This window comes from Bubalus bubalis, chromosome 14 (assembly GCF_019923935.1).
Source record: "Bubalus bubalis isolate 160015118507 breed Murrah chromosome 14, NDDB_SH_1, whole genome shotgun sequence".
Classification (NCBI taxonomy): Eukaryota; Metazoa; Chordata; class Mammalia; order Artiodactyla; family Bovidae; genus Bubalus; species Bubalus bubalis.
The window spans coordinates 66,939,650-66,960,314 of NC_059170.1; the positions used below are offsets into that span (position 1 = coordinate 66,939,650).

Below are 20,665 nucleotides of genomic sequence, written 5' to 3' on the forward strand. Positions count from 1 at the left end.
ATCATTTCCATGAGTACCTCAAGACCGCAACAAGCTGTATTTGAGGGAGGAAATCCCAGGAAGGAAAATAATAGAAAGTGGAGGTATTTAACACAATACCCCAGGACACATCTGGCCACGGCCACCCAACGAATAGAAGGATGTGATAATCCAAATATCACTTCTGTTTAGCTTCGGACTTCCTATTGAGGAAGACTCTGCTTTGGAGCCTGACAACTAGGTTCCTTCTTCTAAGCGCAGCCAGATAGTGGCCAAGAGAAACAGCCTGCCAAAGGGAGGAAGCAAGCAAAGCCCCACAGATTAAAAATTCACTGCAGCTAATCCACCGAGTGAGTAATCCACACGTGGAAAGTGGTAACGATGTGAAGATGAAATCCAGAGGGAGAAAATACGGGCAGAACATTTGGAAGAGCCTGTCAGTAATGAAAACATTTAGAAAATCAAGCTTCCTAAGAAACCAAGGAGACAATTTTATTACTCGGGATTTTCAACACTGAACCAAACAAACTCTCCACCTATTACTCAGGGTGCAAGGCATTGTGGGAAACACCCAAGAGGGAAACCATGTGGGTGAGAATGTCCCCAGCAAGCACCTCTGAGGTGCACCAGCTGGAGACAAGTCTCACAGAGGAAAAAGCCTGCAACGCTGACCCTCAACAGTAGGATCCTAACACTGAAAGCTCAGAGGCAGAGAAGCCCACAGCGGGCTGCTCATGTCTGGGGAAACCTGAGGGAAGAGAGCCAACTCAAGTGATCTTGAGACCCTGGAGAAGTGATGGGGAGTGACGGCAGCAGGAGGACCTCCATAACATGGACAAGATCACACAGACAGGAAGGACACAGAGGCTGGAACAGGTCTAGCCTGTCTGGAGGACACAGCCGGGACCGCGCCTCTCATCTGCCCTGAATCTCCAGTTGGCACAGCATCAGCCATAAGGGAGAGCTTCACCAGCACTGGACACACAGCTGCCATCTGAGACATGGGCCACTGGAGAAGCCTGACAAGGAAATCGCATCAGTCACCAGCTCTTACGATCCATCTCCATCTATAACTTCTGAAAAAATTACCTCTCTTCCCTTGGAAGCCTTAAAACACTTTGCACCACATTTATGTCATCATGTGCTGCTTTGCATCATGGGTCTACAGGCACATGTCCAATTTTTTCTGTTAAAGAGTTCAGGGGACCAAATTTGCCAACCTATGAAGGTGGTATAGTGTTGGTATAATGATGGTTAAGTGCACTGGCTTTGGCCACAGACACATAACCTAAGCTCAAATCCCAATTCTTCCATATAGTTCTGTGTGATCTTGTCCATGTTATGTAACCCCTCTTGGGCTCAGTGTCCTCTTCTCTAAAATGGTGATAACAATGGAACCTATTTTACTGGACTGCTCTGCAGATTTACTGTGAAAATTCATGTAAAATACTGCAGTTGGCAGCGTGCCCGGCACCCAGTAAGTGCTCAGTAAATGGTTGCTATTATTATTATTATTAAAACTATGTTTCCTTTGTCTTACAGAAGCCAGCACTCTCTTTGGCTAGAGCAGGAGCTCATTAAATACTGAAGAATGCTAGGTCTGTTCCACGTCTGGAATTCTCTTAGGCAACAGCCCAGCTCACCACCCCCGAGCCCCAATCCTGGTGAGATGCCCCTCCCTGCAGCTTCCACACTGTGTCCCCCCGGTGCAGTGTGATCGCTGAAGCATAATTGCATGTGTGTCTCTCCCAAAAGTTCCATAGGGACAAGAACCACACTCTGTCTTATCAACACTTTCACAGTGCCTGGCACAGAGCAGACTCTTGGTCTAAAATATCTGACGGGGACATCCCTGACGGTCCAGTGGCTAAGACTCCACGCTCCCAATGCAGGTGGCCCAGGGTTCTATCCCTGGTCAGGGAACTAGATCCCACATGCCACAACTAAGAGTTTGCACAGTAACTAAAGATCCCGCATGCCGCAACAAAGACCCACTGAAGTCAAATAAATAAAAATTAAAAAAAAAAAATGTCTGATGAATTTTTTAAAAACTGTAGAATCAGTCTCACCATTCTCCAAAGTCCTACCTGAAACCTGACCGAGGGGACTAAACGAAGGCACATTTCCAGATGGCTTCTGGCCCCAGGACTAGATCAAGTATCTTTCATTCCAATAGGACAGACCTGGCTTAGGGGACCCAGTCTACTCAGGATTCAAAGAACCCAGGAGCTTTCTGCAGGGATAGGGCTCAAACCCCTGGCCATGCTAGGAGCCCACAAAACAGACCCCAAAATCCAAATTCCTGGAGAGCTTCTGAAGGACACTCAGATCTTAGGACCTTTGGGGTTAACCAAGCTTTTTAGAGGTCCCTGCATCTACCCAGGCCATTCCTGGGATCCTAGGATGAGGTCACACTTAGGGAATGTATGTCCAGGAATTCCTTCAAGAAAGGAAGGGGTGAGGAGAGCACACTGATCTGACGATGCTGAGGCTGCCCTATCCATGCCCCATGAGGACCCCGCCTGCCTGGGAGCCTGACCAGCCAGGCAGGGCCTCAAGCTCAAAGTGTAGGCATGGGCAGATTTGGTGCCTGGTAAGAGCCCACTTTCTGGTTCACAGGTAACTGCCTTCTCACTGTGTCCTCTATAGCACAGGGGGCAAAGGAGCTCTCTAGGGTCTCATTTACAAGGGCTCTAATCCCATTTAAGAGGGCTCCACCCTCATGACCTAATCACCCCCAAAGGCCCAAGGAAGGCAATTCTGACACATGCTACCATGTGGATATGCCCTGAGGATATCATGCTAATATCCATCTCCTAAATCCATCACACTAGGGGTTAGATTTCAACACGTGAATTTGGGGTGACATAAACATTCAGTCCACAGCAAACAGTACTTATTTCATGCCATGAAGTGACTGAGAATCTAGATTCCTGTGCCCTACCCCAGGAGTCAGCCACACTCAGATATGAATATTTTTACCTCCTTCTCCCTGCACGGGTAATTTGCCCACTGGAAGCCTGTTGGCATCTGTTTCTGTCCCACTGATGACTCCGTCAGTGTTTACAGATGGTGATGAGAGGAGAGAGGATAATCATGACAATAATCCCAACAATGCCATCACCACCAGCACCAAATTAACACAAAACACCAGCACCCTAAAAAAAAGTCAGACATCCACCACATTCAACAAAGACCAACATCCCTATTTCCAGAGCCAATACTCAACCTATAGGCAGTGGTTCAATCAGACTGGTTCGTAAAATACTGAAATATCTTCATATCAACTGATGAATAACCACAGCCCCACCCCAACCCCATACAGCTGACCTCTCCGATCTCTGTTGAGATCTCCCTGCCCACTAGAGGAACCGAAGACCCAAGATTCATCTAGCCAACTAGTTGATGATTCTCATCATCTTCCTTATACACTTCCTTATTTTTAAATTCTCTACCAAGATGACATGTTTCTTTTATAATTTTTAAAGAATTTTTCTGACAGTACCAATCACTTAAACACTGAGAATGAAAACAACACATACCTTAATCAGCCCAGATAAAATATACTACGAAACTTCGGGTTTTGTGTTGATGGTTTCAGAGTTAAGGCTGATTATGGTCCAACTGCTTAGAAGCCCTGCCCAAAAGATGATAGCTAGGTTCCAAAGAGTATGTATGACACCAACATTTATGAGAAATGACTATTTTGAAGCTATAATCTTCAAAACATAATAATACCCTCTATTTGTGTAAAGCCTTGCTACACATACCTTACCCCCCTCAGGACTTACAACAGGGCTGTGATGGAAACAGGTGTCATCATCCACATTTAACAAACAAGGTAATCCAGACATAGAGAGGATAACACCAAGGGTCTATATTTCTCTCTTTGGCCATGACACACGGCATGTAGGATCTTAGTTCTGCAATTAGGGATTGAACCCTTGCCTCCTGCAGTGGAAGCACGGAGTCTTAGCCACTTGACCATCAGGGAAGTCCTGGATCCACACTTCGGAAATGTCAGAGCTGGGACTGAACTCAGAACTCCTGATCTCAGCTTCCTCCAGAACTGTGCTGAGTCAACTTACACATGCTCAGAAGAACCTCATTCAAGAATTGTGCAGTCAGTTGTTGAACCGGGGGTAGCCTGAAGTGGTTGAGGGATACAAGCCAGAGCTGGCTGACCAGCACCCAACAGGCTCCAATGGGTCCTAACCACACCACATCCACAGAACGGGGAGGTATCTGTTCCCAAGGCCTCCACTAACCAGCCTGTAAGCAGCATGACATGGGAGGAAGAGAACTGAACTAGGAGTCAGAAGATGCTCCAATCTCCACCTGCCACTTAGCAACCTATTCTCTGGAATCACCTCACCTCTTGAACCTCCATTTTCTTTCTGCAAGATGCAGCACATGATTGCTCCCTACTACATGGTTGTCCTAAGATGCAGAAGGAATCATGAATGCAAAGTTCAGTTCAGTTCAGTCGCTCAGTCACGTCCGACTCTTTGCAATCCCTTGAACACCAGGCACACCAGGCCTCCCTGTCCATCACCAACTCCTGGAGTCCACCCAAACCCATGTCCATTGAATCGGTGATGCCATCCAACCATCTCATCCTCTGTTGTCCCCTTCTTCTCCTTCTCCTCAATCTTTCCCAGCATCAGGGTCTTTTCCAAGGAGTCAACTCTTCGCATGAGGTGGCCAAAGTATTGGAGTGTCAGCCTCAACATCAGTCCTTCCAATGAACACCCAGGACTGATCTCCTTTAGGATGGACTGGCTGGATCTCCTTGCAGCCCAAGGGACTCTCAAGAGTCTCCTCCAACACCATAGTTCAAAAGCATCAATTCTTCGGTGCTCAGCTTTCTTTATAGTCCAACTCTCACACCCATACATGACTACTGGAAAAACCATAGCCTTGACTAGACGGACCTTTGTTGGCAAAGTAATGTCTCTGCTTTTCAATATGCTGTCTAGATTGGTCATAACTTTCCTTCCAAGCAGTAAGCGTCTTTTAATTTCATGGCTGCAGTCACCATCTGCAGTGATTTTGGAGCCCAGAAAAATAAAGTCAGCCACTGTTTGCACTGTATCCCCATCTATTTCTCATGAAGTGAGGGGACCAGATACCATGATCTTCATTTTCTGAATGTTGAGCTTTAAGCCAACTTTTTCGCTCTCCCCTTTCACTTTCATCAAGAGGCTCTTTAGTTCTTCTTCACTTTCTGCCATAAGGGTGGTGTCATCTGCATATCTGAGTTTATTGATATTTCTCCTGGCAATCTTGATTCCAGCTTGTGCTTCCTCCAGCCCAGCGTTTCTCATGATGTATTCTGCATATAAGTTAAATAAGCAGGGTGACAATATACAGCCTTAACATACTCCTTTTCCTATTTGGAACCAGTCTGTTGTTCCATGTCCAGTTCTAACTGTTGCTTCCTGAGTAGCATACAGATTTCTCAAGAGGCAGATCAGGTGGTCTGGTGTTCCCATCTCTTTAAAACCACAAAACACCACAGAGCTGTGGAAAACTATACGCGTGTCCCTCAAAAAATGAAACATAAATTACTACATGATCCAGCAATTCCACTTCTGGGTACGAAATGAAAGAAGCAAAAGAACTGAAAGCAGGGACTTGAGGAAGGACCTGTACATCCATGTTCACAAAGCATTGTTCACAAAACCCAAAAGCTGGAAGCAGCTCCAAGTGTCCATCAAGAATGAATAAACAAAGCGTGGTCTAGCCACACAATCAAAGACTAGTTTGCCTAAAAAGGAAGGCAATTCTGACACATGCTACCATGTGGATAAACCTTGAGGACCTTATGACAAATAAAATGAGCTAGACACAAAATGACAAAAAATATCTGATTCCACCTATAGGATGGACCTAGGGTAGTTGAATTCATAGAGACAGAAAGCAGCATAGGGGCTGCTGGGAGTGGGAGGGAGGGGAAATGGGGAGTGAGTGTTTAATGGGGATAAAGCCTCAGTTTGGGAAGATGAGAAGGTTGAGATGGGGAAGGCGGAGGAGATAGGCTGATGGCTGCACAACAACGTGAATGTCCTTAGTGCCACTGGACTGTCCACTTAAAAACCATTAAGATGGTAAATTTTAGGTTATGCATTTTTTTAGCCACAGTTTAAAAACACACACCTGCAAAGATAAGATCTTCTATTTCCCAGCTGTCAAAGGAGCCAAAAGGGCCCTAAAAAGTCAACATCAGCTTTTTATAATGATTAGGACCATAAACTCCATCGTTACTGGCCGCAGAGAGGACCCCAGCAGAAGCATCCCCATATAGGCTCCCCAACTTTTATCCAAGGTCTGCCCCAAAAGTTCACTTTCAGCTTTTGGTTGTGGTAGTTGTTCAAGGCATATTTTCAAAGAAAAGTGAAATCTCTCATGGGACCCTGCTCAAGCCTAGAGAAGCCTTGAGTACCAAGGCCCCGTGAGGCTAAATTACAGTGTGAACAGTCCTGGCGGGGTCCTGGGAACAGGGGCTGTGCTGGTGGAGGAGGGGCGGCGGGGTCACAGAGGCAGCACAGTCGCATCTCTTTTAGGGCCCAGGCCAGTCTAGGACCAGTTTTGTTTTTTGTTTTATGGGTGTGTGTGTGTATGTGTGTGTGACTTGAATCTCAGTGTCTGTGTGTGTGTGGTTTGAATATTACTTCCCTGAATCCTTGACCCTTGCAGTGGAAGTGCAGAGTCTTAACCCCTGGACTGCCAGGGAAGTCCCTAGGACCTAGTTTTTTATCAGTCAGTCGGCCTAGGATGTCTGTCCCACCTTGCCACTCTTGGCCTTCAATTTCCCAGTTTGCAACTCATTTGTGCCTCCCCAATCCCCACCCAACTAAAGGTCCAAAACCACAATTACCTACTTTCCTCCTGTCTTCCAGCCAAACTGCTAGTTCTTATCAGTTTGGCATGGGAGGAAAAAGTACTTTCTTTAAAATCACTTATACCACAGATGGCTGATCTCTGAACCTATTTCAAGGCATTTGTATCTCCTAATGTTTGAAGGCAAATTTCAAGCAGCCATTTTTATCAAGGTTAAAGAAATGGGAAGAGCCCTGGGGGTGGGGGGAATGGGCCCTAGGGTGTCTGCCATCCCCATCACCCCACCAGACCTCTCAGCTTAGCCCAGCTTCATTTCCTTCTTGCTTTTTCCCCACAACACTATGGGTCTTGGCAGGAGGGGACAGTCTCGTGCGTGGGGCAGGCAGGAACATCACTTGAAAATGGGGACTGTCCGAGATTTTATTGAATATGGTAGCTTTAGGACTCCATTTATAGCCCCAAATCCGATTTGGTGTAAAAGCAATTTCAGTGATGGGAACCGTGGTTATAAAAGTCCAAGAGGAGGGCCTCTCACCAGTAAAACTGTTGACACTGTCCAGCTGAAAAGCCTTTTCTGTCCCCGCTCACCACGTTGCAAAGATACTAATAAACTGTGACCCCAGATCCGGTTTGGCCATCAAAAGGGCTAACAGAGAAGTTAAGATGAGGGATTTCAAAGAAAAACAAATATCATATATTAACATATATATATGTGGAATCTAGAAAAAAAGTGTAAATGATCTTATTTGCAAGACAGAAATAGAGACACAGACATAGAGAACAAATGTATGGATACCAAGGGGGAAAGGGTGGGATGCATTGGGAGATTGGGACTGACATATATATATTATTGATACCGTGCATAAAATAGATAACTAATGAGATCCTAATGTATAGCACAGGGTACTCTCTACTCAGTGCTCTGTAGGGACTTAAATGGAAAGGAAATCCAAAAAAGAGTGGGTAGATGTATATGTATAGCTGATTCACTTTGCTGTAGAGCAGAAGCTAACACAACACTGTAAACCAACTGTACTCCAATTAAAAAAAAAAAGATGAGGAATTTCACCTGATTCAGACATGAGCTCTCCAACTGTTATACCTACATCCTGCAACCTGGGGAATTAAACTTCTGAGATCATCTCCCATCCCCCATCCAACAATCCCTGATAAGGATGTTGTTGTTCAGTCACTAAGTCGTGTCTGACTCTTTTGCAACCCCAGGCCTCTTTGCAGCATGCCAGGCCTCCCTGCCCCTCACCATCTCCCAGAGTTTGCCCATGTCCATGTCTAAAACATCCTGATAAGGATAATTTTGAATAAACTGTTACGTCTGTTCATGCGGTACATACCTAGAAATGTTCCTTTTTGTTAAATTCTCCAGCATTAAAATAAACTGAGTACCTACAGAATTTAAACTTACAAAACTCCCTGATGTTTTGGAACACTGTAATCGACCAGTTACTTCATTCTTCCAAGCCTCATGTTATTTTCAATAAGAAAGCAAAGCAGAAAAGACTGAAGCCATTCCCAGAAAGGAGAAGCACCTTTCAGCTGCAAGAAGGGCCACAGCTGCATCAAGATCTAAGAGCTGCTGGAGAAAACAGAAACTGCAGTTAGAAGAGGCTCTTGCACAAGCTGATGTAGAGATAGATTGAAGAAAAAAAAAAAAAAAAAACAGCTCAGGGTGCAGGGAGAGGTGCAGAGACACAAAGCTGATGAGATAACCCAGGGAAGGGATGAGTCTGTGTACACAGCAAACTAGGTCACTCAACACTCGAGCTGGCCCAGAACACGCTGGGGGCTGAGTCTCTTGCTGAACAGGAGCACCAGGTGAACCAACCAGCCTCCTGTGGGAAGCAAGTGTTGGATGGTGCAATGCACCCTCCAGATGTGTGCAAGTGACCTCTGAGGAGCAGTGCGTCAGCACCGCAGGGGTTAAAGAGACAGAAGGAGCACTTACTGCACACAGATCTACAGCCATGTCCTGCCCTGAGTGGTTTTCATACACGCTCATCTAATGTTCACTGCAACCCTTAGACTGGGTGCAAGTCTTACCCGGTTGTGCAGATGAGGGCACAAGGCTGAGAATGGCGAAATAATTTTTCCAAAATCATATGGCTGGAAAGCAGGGGACCCAGGATTTGCACCCCTGTCCTGGGGACTTAGAGCCTCCATTCTTAGCAGCTCAGTACTGAGCTGGGTGGAACATCCAGCGAATGTTCCCCCCTGGTTGACTGAGGACTTGCTGTCGGTTTCTTAAATCAACTCTAGCGGGAGGTTACGTATACACCGTTCTGCATTTCTACGCCAGGAGCTTTCAAAAATCAATTTCCAACAGACAGGGACTTCCCTGGTGATCTGGAGCTAAGACTCCACCCTTCCAATGCAAGAGATCCAGGTTCGATCCCGGTCAGGGAGCTAGACCCCACATGCCACAGCTAAGAGATCGTGCACCCAAAATAAATAAATATTTTTTTTTAATTTCCAGCAGATACTGACATGTGTTTCACAGCACTGGCCCTGAATATCCAGCCATCCTCCACCACAGCTGCTAAAGGCAACTGGAACTTGGTGACGGTTGCTGTTTACTCAATCCCACTTGTGCCAAGCACCTCGCAGGCATCACTGAAGCCTTAGAGAAACCCCACCAGGCAGCAACTTCCAGCTCCATCTTGACTCAGAAAGTTGAAGGATGGGTACCAAGAGGGATACAGGTATGAACGGCCGTGCCGGCGCTGCCTTCCTATCATGGTTCACGGCCTGCCCGTGCCTCCCCGGCCTGGCCTCAGTCAGTATGCTGTCTTATAGGCTTATTCTCAAGATTTGGTGTTAACTAGAAGTGGAATTCCTCCACCTCTGAATGGATTTGAAATATGAAGAAAAACAGCACAAGACTCATAGCCGACCACTGGAGACAGGGAATGGACTTGGCACGGAATGAAGTCGGCCTGTGGCCTCCATTTGGTCTGGTTCGAACATGAGGAATCCACATACTGCATAACAAACATCTTTAAAAATCAAGCAGGATCTAAGAAAACTAGCCCAAGGAAAAGGTGACCTCCTGCATCACAGGGGGTCAAAGGGAGGTGCCCAATGTGAACTGAGAAAGAAGGTCACGTTAGCATCTCTCCCAGGGTCCACGTGTCTTCCCGTTGTCACATGTGCACTGAACGGGCCATCTTGAGTCAGAAAACAAGCTTGCATCTGTTGATGAGGGCTCCAGGCTTCGTGCTGGCCACCCTTAAGCGGTTCCTTCTTCAAATGAAGGAACGTGTCCCAGGGGCCGTGGGCTCTCTGGCTATTCCTGCAAAATCTGATGAGGACTGGAGGTAATATGAGGTCCTCGGGTCTACCCCTGTGGGTGTAAGTTGACCAATAACGTGACAGTCCTTTGCTTAAGCAGTGCTAAGCCCTCCCAGAGAGGCAAGGAAGAGATGAAGGAGAAAGATTGAAGGGGATTTATGGAGATTTATTTGGGGAAAGGAAGGATTAAAGGGATTTATGGAGACCTAGCCAAAGAAAAACTCAACAAGTTAACCCCTAAAATCCTACCCTGAGAGAACACGAATGTCCACCTGCCAAGTCTAATTACTGTCCACTCGGTTGCCAAGTTTGAGCCGGAAATTTCTACCAGAGACAGTCTTCATTAGCCCCTCCAGGAACAAGCTCTAAAAAGTTCAATTTCCCAAATTCCACCCTACTAATCTGTAAAGCCATGAGAGTTTGTTATCTTTATCACAACAGAGGAAAAACTTCTGGCTTTTCCTCTCTAAACACAAAACATCCTATTAAAGAAAGATGTAGCAAGAGTTTCTCATGTTTATTATTTTTCATAGAATGTTTGGGCTTTAAATTCTCAAATCAGGGAATTCCCTGGTGGTTCAATGGTTAGGACTTGGCGCTTTCACTGCCCAGGGTGCGGGTTCAATCCCAGGTCAGGGAACGAAGATCCCGCAAGTCACATGGTATAGTCAAAAGATAAAGTTGGAGATTTAAAAAATAAAAATAAATACATTCACAAATCAAGTAGCAGAGTTGTAGGTTATAGGTCCACCTGTCAGAGTGCTCTTCCTATTGATAATTCTAGAGGCAAAACATGGCATTTTCACAGAAAGTTAAGCAATTCATCCAACTACTCAAATGTCAAGCCTATCATGACCCCCTTCCGTGACAGAAAAGGAGACACTTCAAGAGTCATCCCAAATACAAGCTCTTGGAAAGAAATAGATTAGCCTAAAAACCTAAGGGACCCAGGGAACCTCCCTGGTGGTCTAGTGGTTAAGACGCCCCTTCCAATGCAGGGGGCACAGGTTCCATCCATGGTTGAGGAAATAAGATACCACATGCCTTGTGGCATGGCCAAAACTTTTTTTTTTTTAATTTCTAAATAAACAAATCCAAGAGTTCCTCACAAGAAAAACCCAGGAGCCCAAAGGATGTGAGCTTTCCCTCCAAACTCTTTCCAAGAGCTTCCCAGAACACAGACAGCCCTGCTGTGCTCAGAGAGCAGGTGCTCAGAAAATTCTTGGAAAAAAACTGACCAAAACCAACAAGTGGTATCTCTCTCTCAACCCCAAATCCCAGGCAAATCTCACAGCCACACCCAACCCACCAACGACTCCTATTGGCTCTCCTTCCATATGTTTCCAGAATCCAGCCACTTCTCATCACCTGCAGAGCTGCCCCCTCTCCCCGCCCTCCACTACCATTCTCCACCCTGCAATTGTTTCCATAGCCTCCAAGCTAGTCTCCCTGTTTCTTCCCTTAAATCTGCCTGTCCACTCTTAACACAGCAGCCGTGGCCATGATGGAAACACCTAAGTTATGTCAAGGTACACCTCTGTTCAAAACCCTTCAACATTTACTATTTCTCTTAGAGCAAAAGCAGAGTCTATTACCAAGAACTTCCCTGGTGCCTCAGACAGTAAAGAATCTGCCTGCAATGCAGGGTTCAATCCCTGGGTCAGGAAGATCCCCTGGACAAGGGAATGGTAACCCACTCCAGTATTCTTGTCTGGAGAATCCCATGGACAGAGGAGCCTGTTGGGCTACAGTCCATGGGGTTGCAGAGTCAGACACGACTGAGCACTAACACTGTCACTTTCAAGGCCCTTTGGGAACCTTGACCAACCCTCCCCCAGCTCCACACCTCACACCTGTGTCCCCTCAGCTCCCAAGCTCCTCCTGAAGCTCTCTCACTTTCAGACACACAAGCCTCCTTGAAGCTGGGCCTTGAAAACACCAGGCCTGCTCCCACTCAGGCCCTCAGCCCTTGCTGTTCCCTTCAACTGGAACATTCTACCTTCATCTCTTCAGGTCTTTATCCACAGATTAGCTGCTGGGCCAGGCCCTCCCTGGCTACCTATTCAAGCTCCTATCACCCCACCCTACCCTACCCCTGCTCCCGCTCTAGAAAATCCCATTTCCCTGGTTTATTTCTCTCCCTAACGTGTCTACTATGTAACATACTCTTCATTTTCCTGATTCATATTTTTCATTTTCTGGCTTCCTCACCAGAGAATGAGAAGGAAATGAGAGCTCCAGGAAAGCAGGCATTTGTGTCTGCCTGTTCTCTGCTGTACTCACCCCCATCAGTGCCTAGAATATAGCAGGTGTTTGATCAATATTTTTAAATGTACAAGAGGCTGAATTTATATCATGCCTCAAACAGAGGGCTAAGACATGCAAACTTCTAACCAATACTGCATCTGGAATACCCTCTAGGAGAACTCTCGAGGTTGCCCACCCCTCTCTGCTCCTCTTGGAGGAGCATTCTTTCAAATGCTTCTCCCAGACTCTACAACTGTGAGTAGTCCCAGAACAAATACTCTCAAAACAGCCAAATACACAAATCACCAGGAGGAGATCTGCAATCTCCCCCTCCCCCAATATCCATACACCACCACTCTGCAACCCGAAAAGAACAGGTGAGTCTGTTTTCTACCCAGGCCTTCAGATAAATCAATCACATGTCCTCAACAGGTGTATTGACTGAGCAATTTCAGAAAAAGGCATGTAAGTATGATACTAGTGAGAAAAGACAGTGCTGGCCTCACAGGAATTTCTATTTATACTCTTCCTAAAGCAGCACCCAGCAGGCACTCATTTCATGAAGAAGCAAAGGCATCATGCTACTGACATCAAGTGGGGTAAGAGTTCCTGCCCTGAGCTATGTCACTTTGCTACTAGCCTGGGCATAAAAATGTCCCTCCAAATGGACCAAGCTGTCCTAGCTACACATGAAAGCTACCAGAAAATTACAGTGAGTGCCTCTCTTACCCAGACAAGCCAAAAAACCTTAGGGTTGTAAGAGCACTTGAAAATCATCCCATCTTCTCTGCCCCTCTGATTTGACAGGTGATGATGCTAAGACCCGGAGAAGGCGATGGCACCCCACTCCAGTACTCTTGCCTGGAAAATCCCATGGATGGAGGAGCCTGGTGGGCTGCAGTCCATGGGGTCGAGAAAAGTCAGATAGAACTGAGCGACTTCAATTTCACTTTTCCCTTTCATGCATTGGAGAAGGAAATGGCAACCCACTCCAGTGTTCTTGCCTGGAGAATCCCAGGGACGGGGGAGCCTGGTGGGCTGCCGTCTATGGGGTCGCACAGAGTCAGACATGACTGAAGCGACTTAGCAGCAGCAGCAGAAGCTAAGACCAGTCATGTGGACAAATGATCAAGTAGCCCACAGGCCACACACCTGACCAGTGGCTGAGCCAGACCTTGAACCCAGGCCCAAGACCTCCCTGGTGCCCGCTCCAGCCCCCTCAAACAGCAATTATTTCAACACAAAATGTTTGGTCTGTAAGAAAAGCATGTATTCATACCCTGCAGAGATGAATGTCTATTTTCTAGGACGTGCCATTTCTGTACTCCAGGGGAAAGAAGGTGTATTGGAAGAACCATTCTGTGCCAACTATCAAGGTCTTTTCTGTTCAGATGCCTTTCATGGTGTGGAAATTATAGAAGCCACCTCCATAAGTCTGGGGTAATTCCTGCACACCAAGGTCAAAGCTTTCTTCCCATCCATATCCTTCTTCAGATGGCCTATTTTCATTTTCTTGGTTTAGAAGACGTGGAAAGACATCTACCTATGGTAGAGATGGCCTGAATGGCCTCAGCAAACACACCACAGAAATGTTTATCACTCTTAATGTTTAAAGAGTGACAAAAAAGAAATGTTTATCACTCTAAATTGCTGTTACACAACACTTATGTGGTCTTATTTATTTGGGGTACCAGGGTCTGAAAACATGGCATTGATTAATAAACAGTATTTAAACCTTCCCACCTTGTTTGGAGGTAGGGTTAGGCCCTGGGATTTCCTTTCAAAGGAAGACATACCGAAGGCCACAAGTTAAGAGGTTTCTCCGGAAGCCTGGCTCAGGGGTGTATCAGAAAACCAGGTCCAAACCACCCAGTGGGTCCTTTCCCCTACACTGACCTTTGCTTCCTCCAACTCTTTTCCCACCCTTGAGGCCAGCCTTCACTCTCATTTGCCCCCCACCCTCCAACAAGGTCCTGCTAACCACACAATCTAAATGGCGTGACCCTTTGGCCTTCAACAGTAAACCTTCTGCTCTGCAGGGAAAGGTACCTGAACCAGGCAGCCAAATATCAGATTACAAAGTCTGGCCAAGTGGGTGTTCCTAGGGTCTTTACAATGCTTTATTTCAAAGGCATTTTAACAGCTGACAATCTGTCTGCTGGAAGGGCTTTCCTGCCTTAGGATCTTAAAGGCATATGGTAAAAGTGTGACAAAATGGGCTTGCAGAGTACCTTGGAAATGAATTCCAATTGTTAGTGTTGAAGCCCTTGACTGATGCTAGGTTTCACTGCAAACAAGACCCCAAACTCAAAATCCACACTGATAGGAGCAGAAGTGACATCTATTTAGACTCAAGCTAAGGTTGCTGGACTTGGCCCCAGGGGGAAACAGGAACCCTGAATTTTGGACAACTTCTAGAAAGTCCAAGAGACAAAAAGATGTTGATAATCCAAAAGCTTTGACAAGTTACATGTTTGGATGACAGGTTACCCTGTAATTATGTTTTAACTTAAAATTAATATAATTCTTTAATGTTAAAATTAGCCTTCTAAATACAAAAGTTAGTCAAATTATTAACATTTGCTGTTACATAATCCACAGAGTGGCTCAATCCCATATGCATAATTATAAGTTGTTCTGCCTAGATTTGAGTATCAGCTCCACTTAATAAGTAGCTCCTGTTTAGCAGGTCACTTAATTCTCTTTGCTTCAGTCTTCCCATCTGCCAAGTGGGGATAACCGTAAATACCTACCTCATCAGGTTATCATAAGAATAAAATGAGTTAATACCCATAAGGCACTTAGGGTATCAACTGGTACTTGGTATTCATTTAATAAAGTCACCTACAATTACTACTACAATTATTATTATCACCATGCTATTGAGTGAAAACATTTTGATCATTTTATTGTGTTTTGCTCTTAGAGAACTCCTGCCAGCAGGAAAGAACCATAGCCTGAAGCTCCTCTTCAAAGAACCCTTTCTAAGACAGAAAGCAAAGCTTTGGAATCCTAACAGAGACCCATCCCCAGGTTCTAAGGGGAACTTGGCCAGAGTTCAAGAGGCTGTTTTGCAAGAGCTCTGTGTTCTTTTCGGCGCCCATCAAGCAAGTCCCCATCCTGCCCAGAAGTAGAACCACCTCATCCTCAAACACTGCCGACCACAGCAGGAGCCACTCAGTGAAGCCACAGCTCACCGGCTGAGCATCCCAGACCACTGAAGAGGTACAGCCTCAGGGCTCTCCTGGGGAGCAGGAGACAGTCAGGGGAGGTTGCATCTGTCTGTCTGGAAGCTGCAGGCAGAGGGACCAGCTCCAGGAGTTCCGGTGAGGATGTGCCAAGCAACACATTCTCCTACCTTAGGACTCCACTCTCTCCAGCTCCCTCATCCTCAGCCACATGAGCATTCTCAGGATGACCACAAAGGATACGCTTCTTCTTTCTCAGCAACTTAACCATCTCAAAGTCACTCCCCCAAACCCAAATAAACCTCAAGGGTAATTTTCTAAAGCTCTGACTAAACCTCACCCCTTACCTGGCCGTGCTAAGAGGCAGCCCCAAGCCCCTCTCTATGAAAACGCAAAGCTCTTTCTGTTTTCGTTCCAACAAAGACAAAAAGTCTACACCCACAGGTAGACTGGGTACCTGAAGTGAGCACAAAATCTGGGAGACCCTATTCTCATTCTAGGTAAGTGTGCATCCCCAGGATCAGAAGCATGGAGGGATGCTTCACAACTTGGCTTTGGGGGGCCCACTTCAGATATTGGGGTGGGGAGGGAAAATGACCAAACAACTCAGTGGACCCTGAGTATGGGGCAGAAAACAATCTGGGTTTGAAAATATGGTTCTGGAAAAGCAAACCAACCACAATGACAAGTAAAAGGGGATTAAGAAGGCAGGAAAGAAGAGCACCCTAATTTGTCTTATGAAACACCTCCTCTTTCTCTTATCAGCTTGACCAACACCTCCATGAACCCCTGCAAAATGTTCGGCTCATACAGCAGGTATGTGTGTGAATATATATGCTTATATACTGATCACATGAGGGGAGGCAATAACTCCAACTCCAGATTCTTCCAGCAGCAACCGATCCTCTTTCACTATCAGTCTCCCTACCTATTCTGAGGTACTTCGAAACAAAACAAACAAAAACCAACTCTTGGGCAGAAAAGGAACAGCAGCTGAATGGAGCAGCACATGCTTGAGCCTTCCTGACATCGACTTCTGGTTATTTCTGCTTTCTTGAGATCAGCCACCAGCCTCGGACTACACACAGCCCTGGAAAGGAACCGTGGGTACAGCGACTCTCGCAGACCCTCCTTGGTGACCAGCACTCCAGCGTGTGCTGCTGAGCCTGGTGAAATGGACTGACGTTCAGGTAAGGCTCGGCCCACACGTGACCCTGCACACTGCGAAATTCCTCCCTTCCCTAATCGCGCGGCCATCCAAAGTCATGCCTACATCGAGTACGTGCGGATGTCAATTCTCTAAGAATACATGATGTTAGAACAGAAATGGGAATGCCCGGAGCCGGATTTCCTTGTGACCACGTCTCTCGCCGACACGGTGCGCCCGTGCACACGGTGAGTAGACGCACGCAGCCGGTGAACAGGAATATCCACCATGCTCAGCCCACAGTCACGCGTGGGGAGAATGAGTCGAGAGGGCGGCGGTGTCAGGGAAGTGAAAAGTCGCCCGCCTGCGACTGTCCCCGAAACCCCAGGGGCCCCCCCGCCCCCGCGCGGCGCAGACCCACGCGGCGGGCACGCGGGGGGGCTCCGGAGAGCCGAGAACTGGACAATGAGGACGCGGCGACCCTCCGGTTCCTGCCGCGGTGGCGGCGACGGCGGCGGTGGCAGCGAGAGCCACCTCTGCACCCGCTGCCGCTGCCACCTCCACCCTCTTCTCCCCGCTCCCCACTTACGTTCCGAGGGTCTCCTTGAACTCGAAGATTTTCTTGATGTCTTCAGCTTGCTTTTTCCAGGAGGAGCTGCTCTCGCCGTTCTCCCGGGCCATGGCAGACGAGGGCGGCGTGCGCGGAGGGCGGAGAGGCTGAGCGGCCAGGGGCGCAGGGGGCCGGGGTGGGCGCGCGAGGAGGGAGCACCGGGGGGCGGCGGCGCGGGTGCAGCGGAGGCGCGGGCGGCGGCGCGCCGGTCCAGGAGGGCTGGGCGGGCGGCGCGGGGATGCTCGGCGCGGGAGCCGAGGAGACTTTGTGCTGCGGCAGGGCTTCCTCTTCTGCAGTTTCCTCTTTCACTCTCGCCGCCGCGGTCCCTCCCTGGCTCTTATTTCTGCGCGTCTTGGGCACAGACTTCCTGCCGCCGCGCGCCGGGCTCCTTTGCTGCCGGCTGCCAGCCTCACTTTCTGCTACTTTCTTGCCTCCCTTCTCCTCCCTCCCCGCCGCCCGCCCTGCTCCCTCCCCCCTCCTCCTCCCGCGGGCTCCCCGCCCTCTCCGTGCTCCCCGGCCGCCTCCCGCCTCCCCGCCTCCCGCGCGCTGCCGCCTTCGGGGATGTCCTGCTCCCCGGGAGCGCCGTGCCCCGGGCGCGGGGGCACCGCCGTCGCCGCCCGGTCACGCTCCCAGCCGCCGCGCGAGCCCTGGAGCCCGGGAAAAGGCAGGTGCAGGGAACCCTGGCAGGTGCGGAAGCCGGAGAGCTTGCTGAAGGACCCCGGCCCTCCGGGGCTGCCTAATTAATTCTGCCAAGTCAAGTCTCGGGGGCGCCAGGGCTTTCCTCCCTAGCGGCGGGAGGGGGCGCCTCTGCGCTGCGCTTGGACGCGGCTGGAAGGGGGCGGGGGTGCAAGGCCGCCCGGATGCGGGGCGCCAAGGGCGGGGGCGTCCTCCCCGGGCGTCCCGGCGCGGCGCGGGGCTGGGCGGGGGCCGGTTGTTATGGCGACGAAAGGCGGCGGCGGGGATGCTGGCGGAGGTGGGCGTTGACTCGGGCCGCGAGGCGCCGGCCGGTGGCTGACGGTCCCGGAGCCTCACGACTTGGCCACTGGAGCTAATTCGCATTGCACCAAAATCGGCGCTCGAGTCCAATTACGGCCGGGGGAGGGGGCCGCGCCGCGAGGAGGGAGCCGGGAGCCCTGGAGCCGGGGACGCGCAGGGCGTGCCAGGCGCTGCATCGTTTTCCCTTGGGGAGCTTTACTACCGGGGTTATCTGGCGGCCGGGCGGCGGGTGGATTCGGGCTCCGTGCACCGCCCAGGCTACCTCAGGCCTGGGGCTGGAGCGGGCCTGGGCGGGCCTGGACCGGCCTTCGCTCCAGCTCGGCTTCTCTTGGTCTCTCTCCAGCGGCCAAAACCTAAGGAAAGGGAAGCTTTGCCCCACACCCTCCTCGCCAGGAGGGCTGCCCCTCGTACCCCGGCTGCGGCGGGTTTAGTAGGGCACCCTGTCTTAGGGCATATACCTGGAAAAAGCGTTTCCAACAGACTGGAGAAACGCACCCAGAGCTCCCCACCCGCCTCCCCGGCCTTTCATGTCCGAGTTGCACTCTGACTGCCCATTCTTCCGTGTCCACCTGTCAGAGGGCAATCCACGTGCGGATGCCCATTCTCAACCTGCGGGGACTATCTCTTGTTTCAAAAAATTGTAGTTTTCTTCGTATAAAGACTATCACTCCCTGAGGGCCCCTCGACTGAGTTGGATAAACAGCCTTATGTCTTGATTGCTGACACCTGTCCCATTTTCCCAGGACTGTTCCAATTTCACTGTCAAAGGGGGGAAAAAATTCTACTGCCTGAAAACTTATCTAGCACCTTCCTCCTCGTTCTGACAGGCTGGATGCAGGACTACTGCCCTCCCCAAAGCCGTCTGGACTCCACCCCGGCCTCTACCTTTTCCCTCACCCAAGGGGGTGGGAAGATAACCTGGCCTGCCCAGTCCCCCACATCTGTATGCTGGATTCTGTCTTTCAGGGGCTGTTAGCTTAAGGCTCCGGAGAAGGCAATGGCACCCCACTCCAGTACTCTTGCCTGGAAAATCCCATGGATGGAGGAGCCTGGAAGGGTGCAGTCCATGGGGTCGCTGAGGGTAGGACACGACTTAGCAACTTCACTTTCACTTTTCACTTTCCTGCATTGGAGAAGGAAATGGCAACCCACTCAGGGTTCTTGCCTGGAGAATCCCAGGGACCGGGGAGCCTGGTGGGCTGCCGTCTATGGGGTCGCACAGAGTCGGACACGACTGAAGCGACTTAGCAGCAGCAGCAGTAGCAGCTTAAGGCTCTCCAGGCTGGGGAGAGCAAATAGGGGATCTTGCTATTAGAAACTGACTAAATCGACAAACCCAAATTCCACCGTGAATTACTAACCTCTCAAAGTTGGGGCCTGTCACCAAAGGCAAACAGCACCACGCCAATAAGAAATATGTTTGAAGAACTATACTATCGTCTATTGGGGTCAAAGGTCAGACAGTAAGAAGAGTAGGAGCCAGGCATGACTAAGATCCCAAGGGACATATCCCTTACCCGCCCTATGCATGTGTTCATCCTTTTTCGGTCTTTTCCTGTCCTGGCACTTTTTAGCCAGTTCTTCCCTGTTTCACTCTTGCTCCTTGCCTACAGATTATCGTGCCACAAGAGCACACGGTAACAATCCTCAGTCTCAGCTTTTGTCCACAGAGCTAAAGAAGTGGTGATGCTAAAGAAGCGTTGTACCGTTGGAAGTGCTATAGGGAGCTTTATGTTTATTTTGAATTTTCCATGTGCATGCACGCTAAGTCACTTCAGTCTTGACTGTAGCCCGCCAGGCTCCTCTGTCCATGGGATTGTCCAGGAAAGAGCGCTGGAGTGGGTTGCTGTGTGTCTTCCCGGGGATCTTCCTGACCCAGGGATTGTACTCTCATCTCTTAGGTCTGCATTGGCAGGCGGGTTCTTTACCACTAGCGTCACTTGGGAAACCCCTGAATTTTCCATAATGATGTTCATTCAGAGCACCAAGTTATCCTCAGCTGGACTAGATCCTACAGAAAAAAAATCAAAAGTGTAATGGGAGTTGAGGTCAAACCAAAGGAATGATACAAAGAAGGAGGTGGAAATGCAGAAGACAAATTCAGTCTGGCTTTAGCATGGTCATTCCTCCCTCACTGGACACCATGTGAAATAAGAGATCTTGACCTTGGGAACCACAATAGAAAACAAAACCGCCTTTCCCTAAGAATGATTAAACCTTAGCCTATAAATGGCTTAATTCTGTTTGCTTGAGGACCCTTGATTGGATGACCATTTCCTCCAGCTACCATGTTTTTCTAGAGGTCTAGGTGGTGACTGTGAACTCTTCACTCCACTCCAACTCCCATCA

At 48.8% G+C, this 20,665-nt stretch overlaps 1 protein-coding gene across 3 annotated transcripts in view; it reads right to left on the minus strand.

Annotated features, from left to right (window-relative positions):
• Positions 1–18,793, minus strand: part of CAMK1D (calcium/calmodulin dependent protein kinase ID) — a 392,897-nt gene extending 374,104 nt beyond the window's left edge. The window contains exon 1 of one of the 3 annotated variants that reach the window (XM_025264475.3): positions 17,300–18,793. In XM_025264475.3, the coding sequence (XP_025120260.1) occupies positions 17,300–17,391 (92 nt within the window). In that variant the 5' untranslated portion in view covers positions 17,392–18,793. The remainder of the gene's footprint in view (positions 1–17,299) is intronic. The other 2 variants (XM_025264476.3, XM_025264474.3) reach the window with 2 other exon arrangements.
• Positions 18,794–20,665: the final 1,872 nt, after the last annotated feature.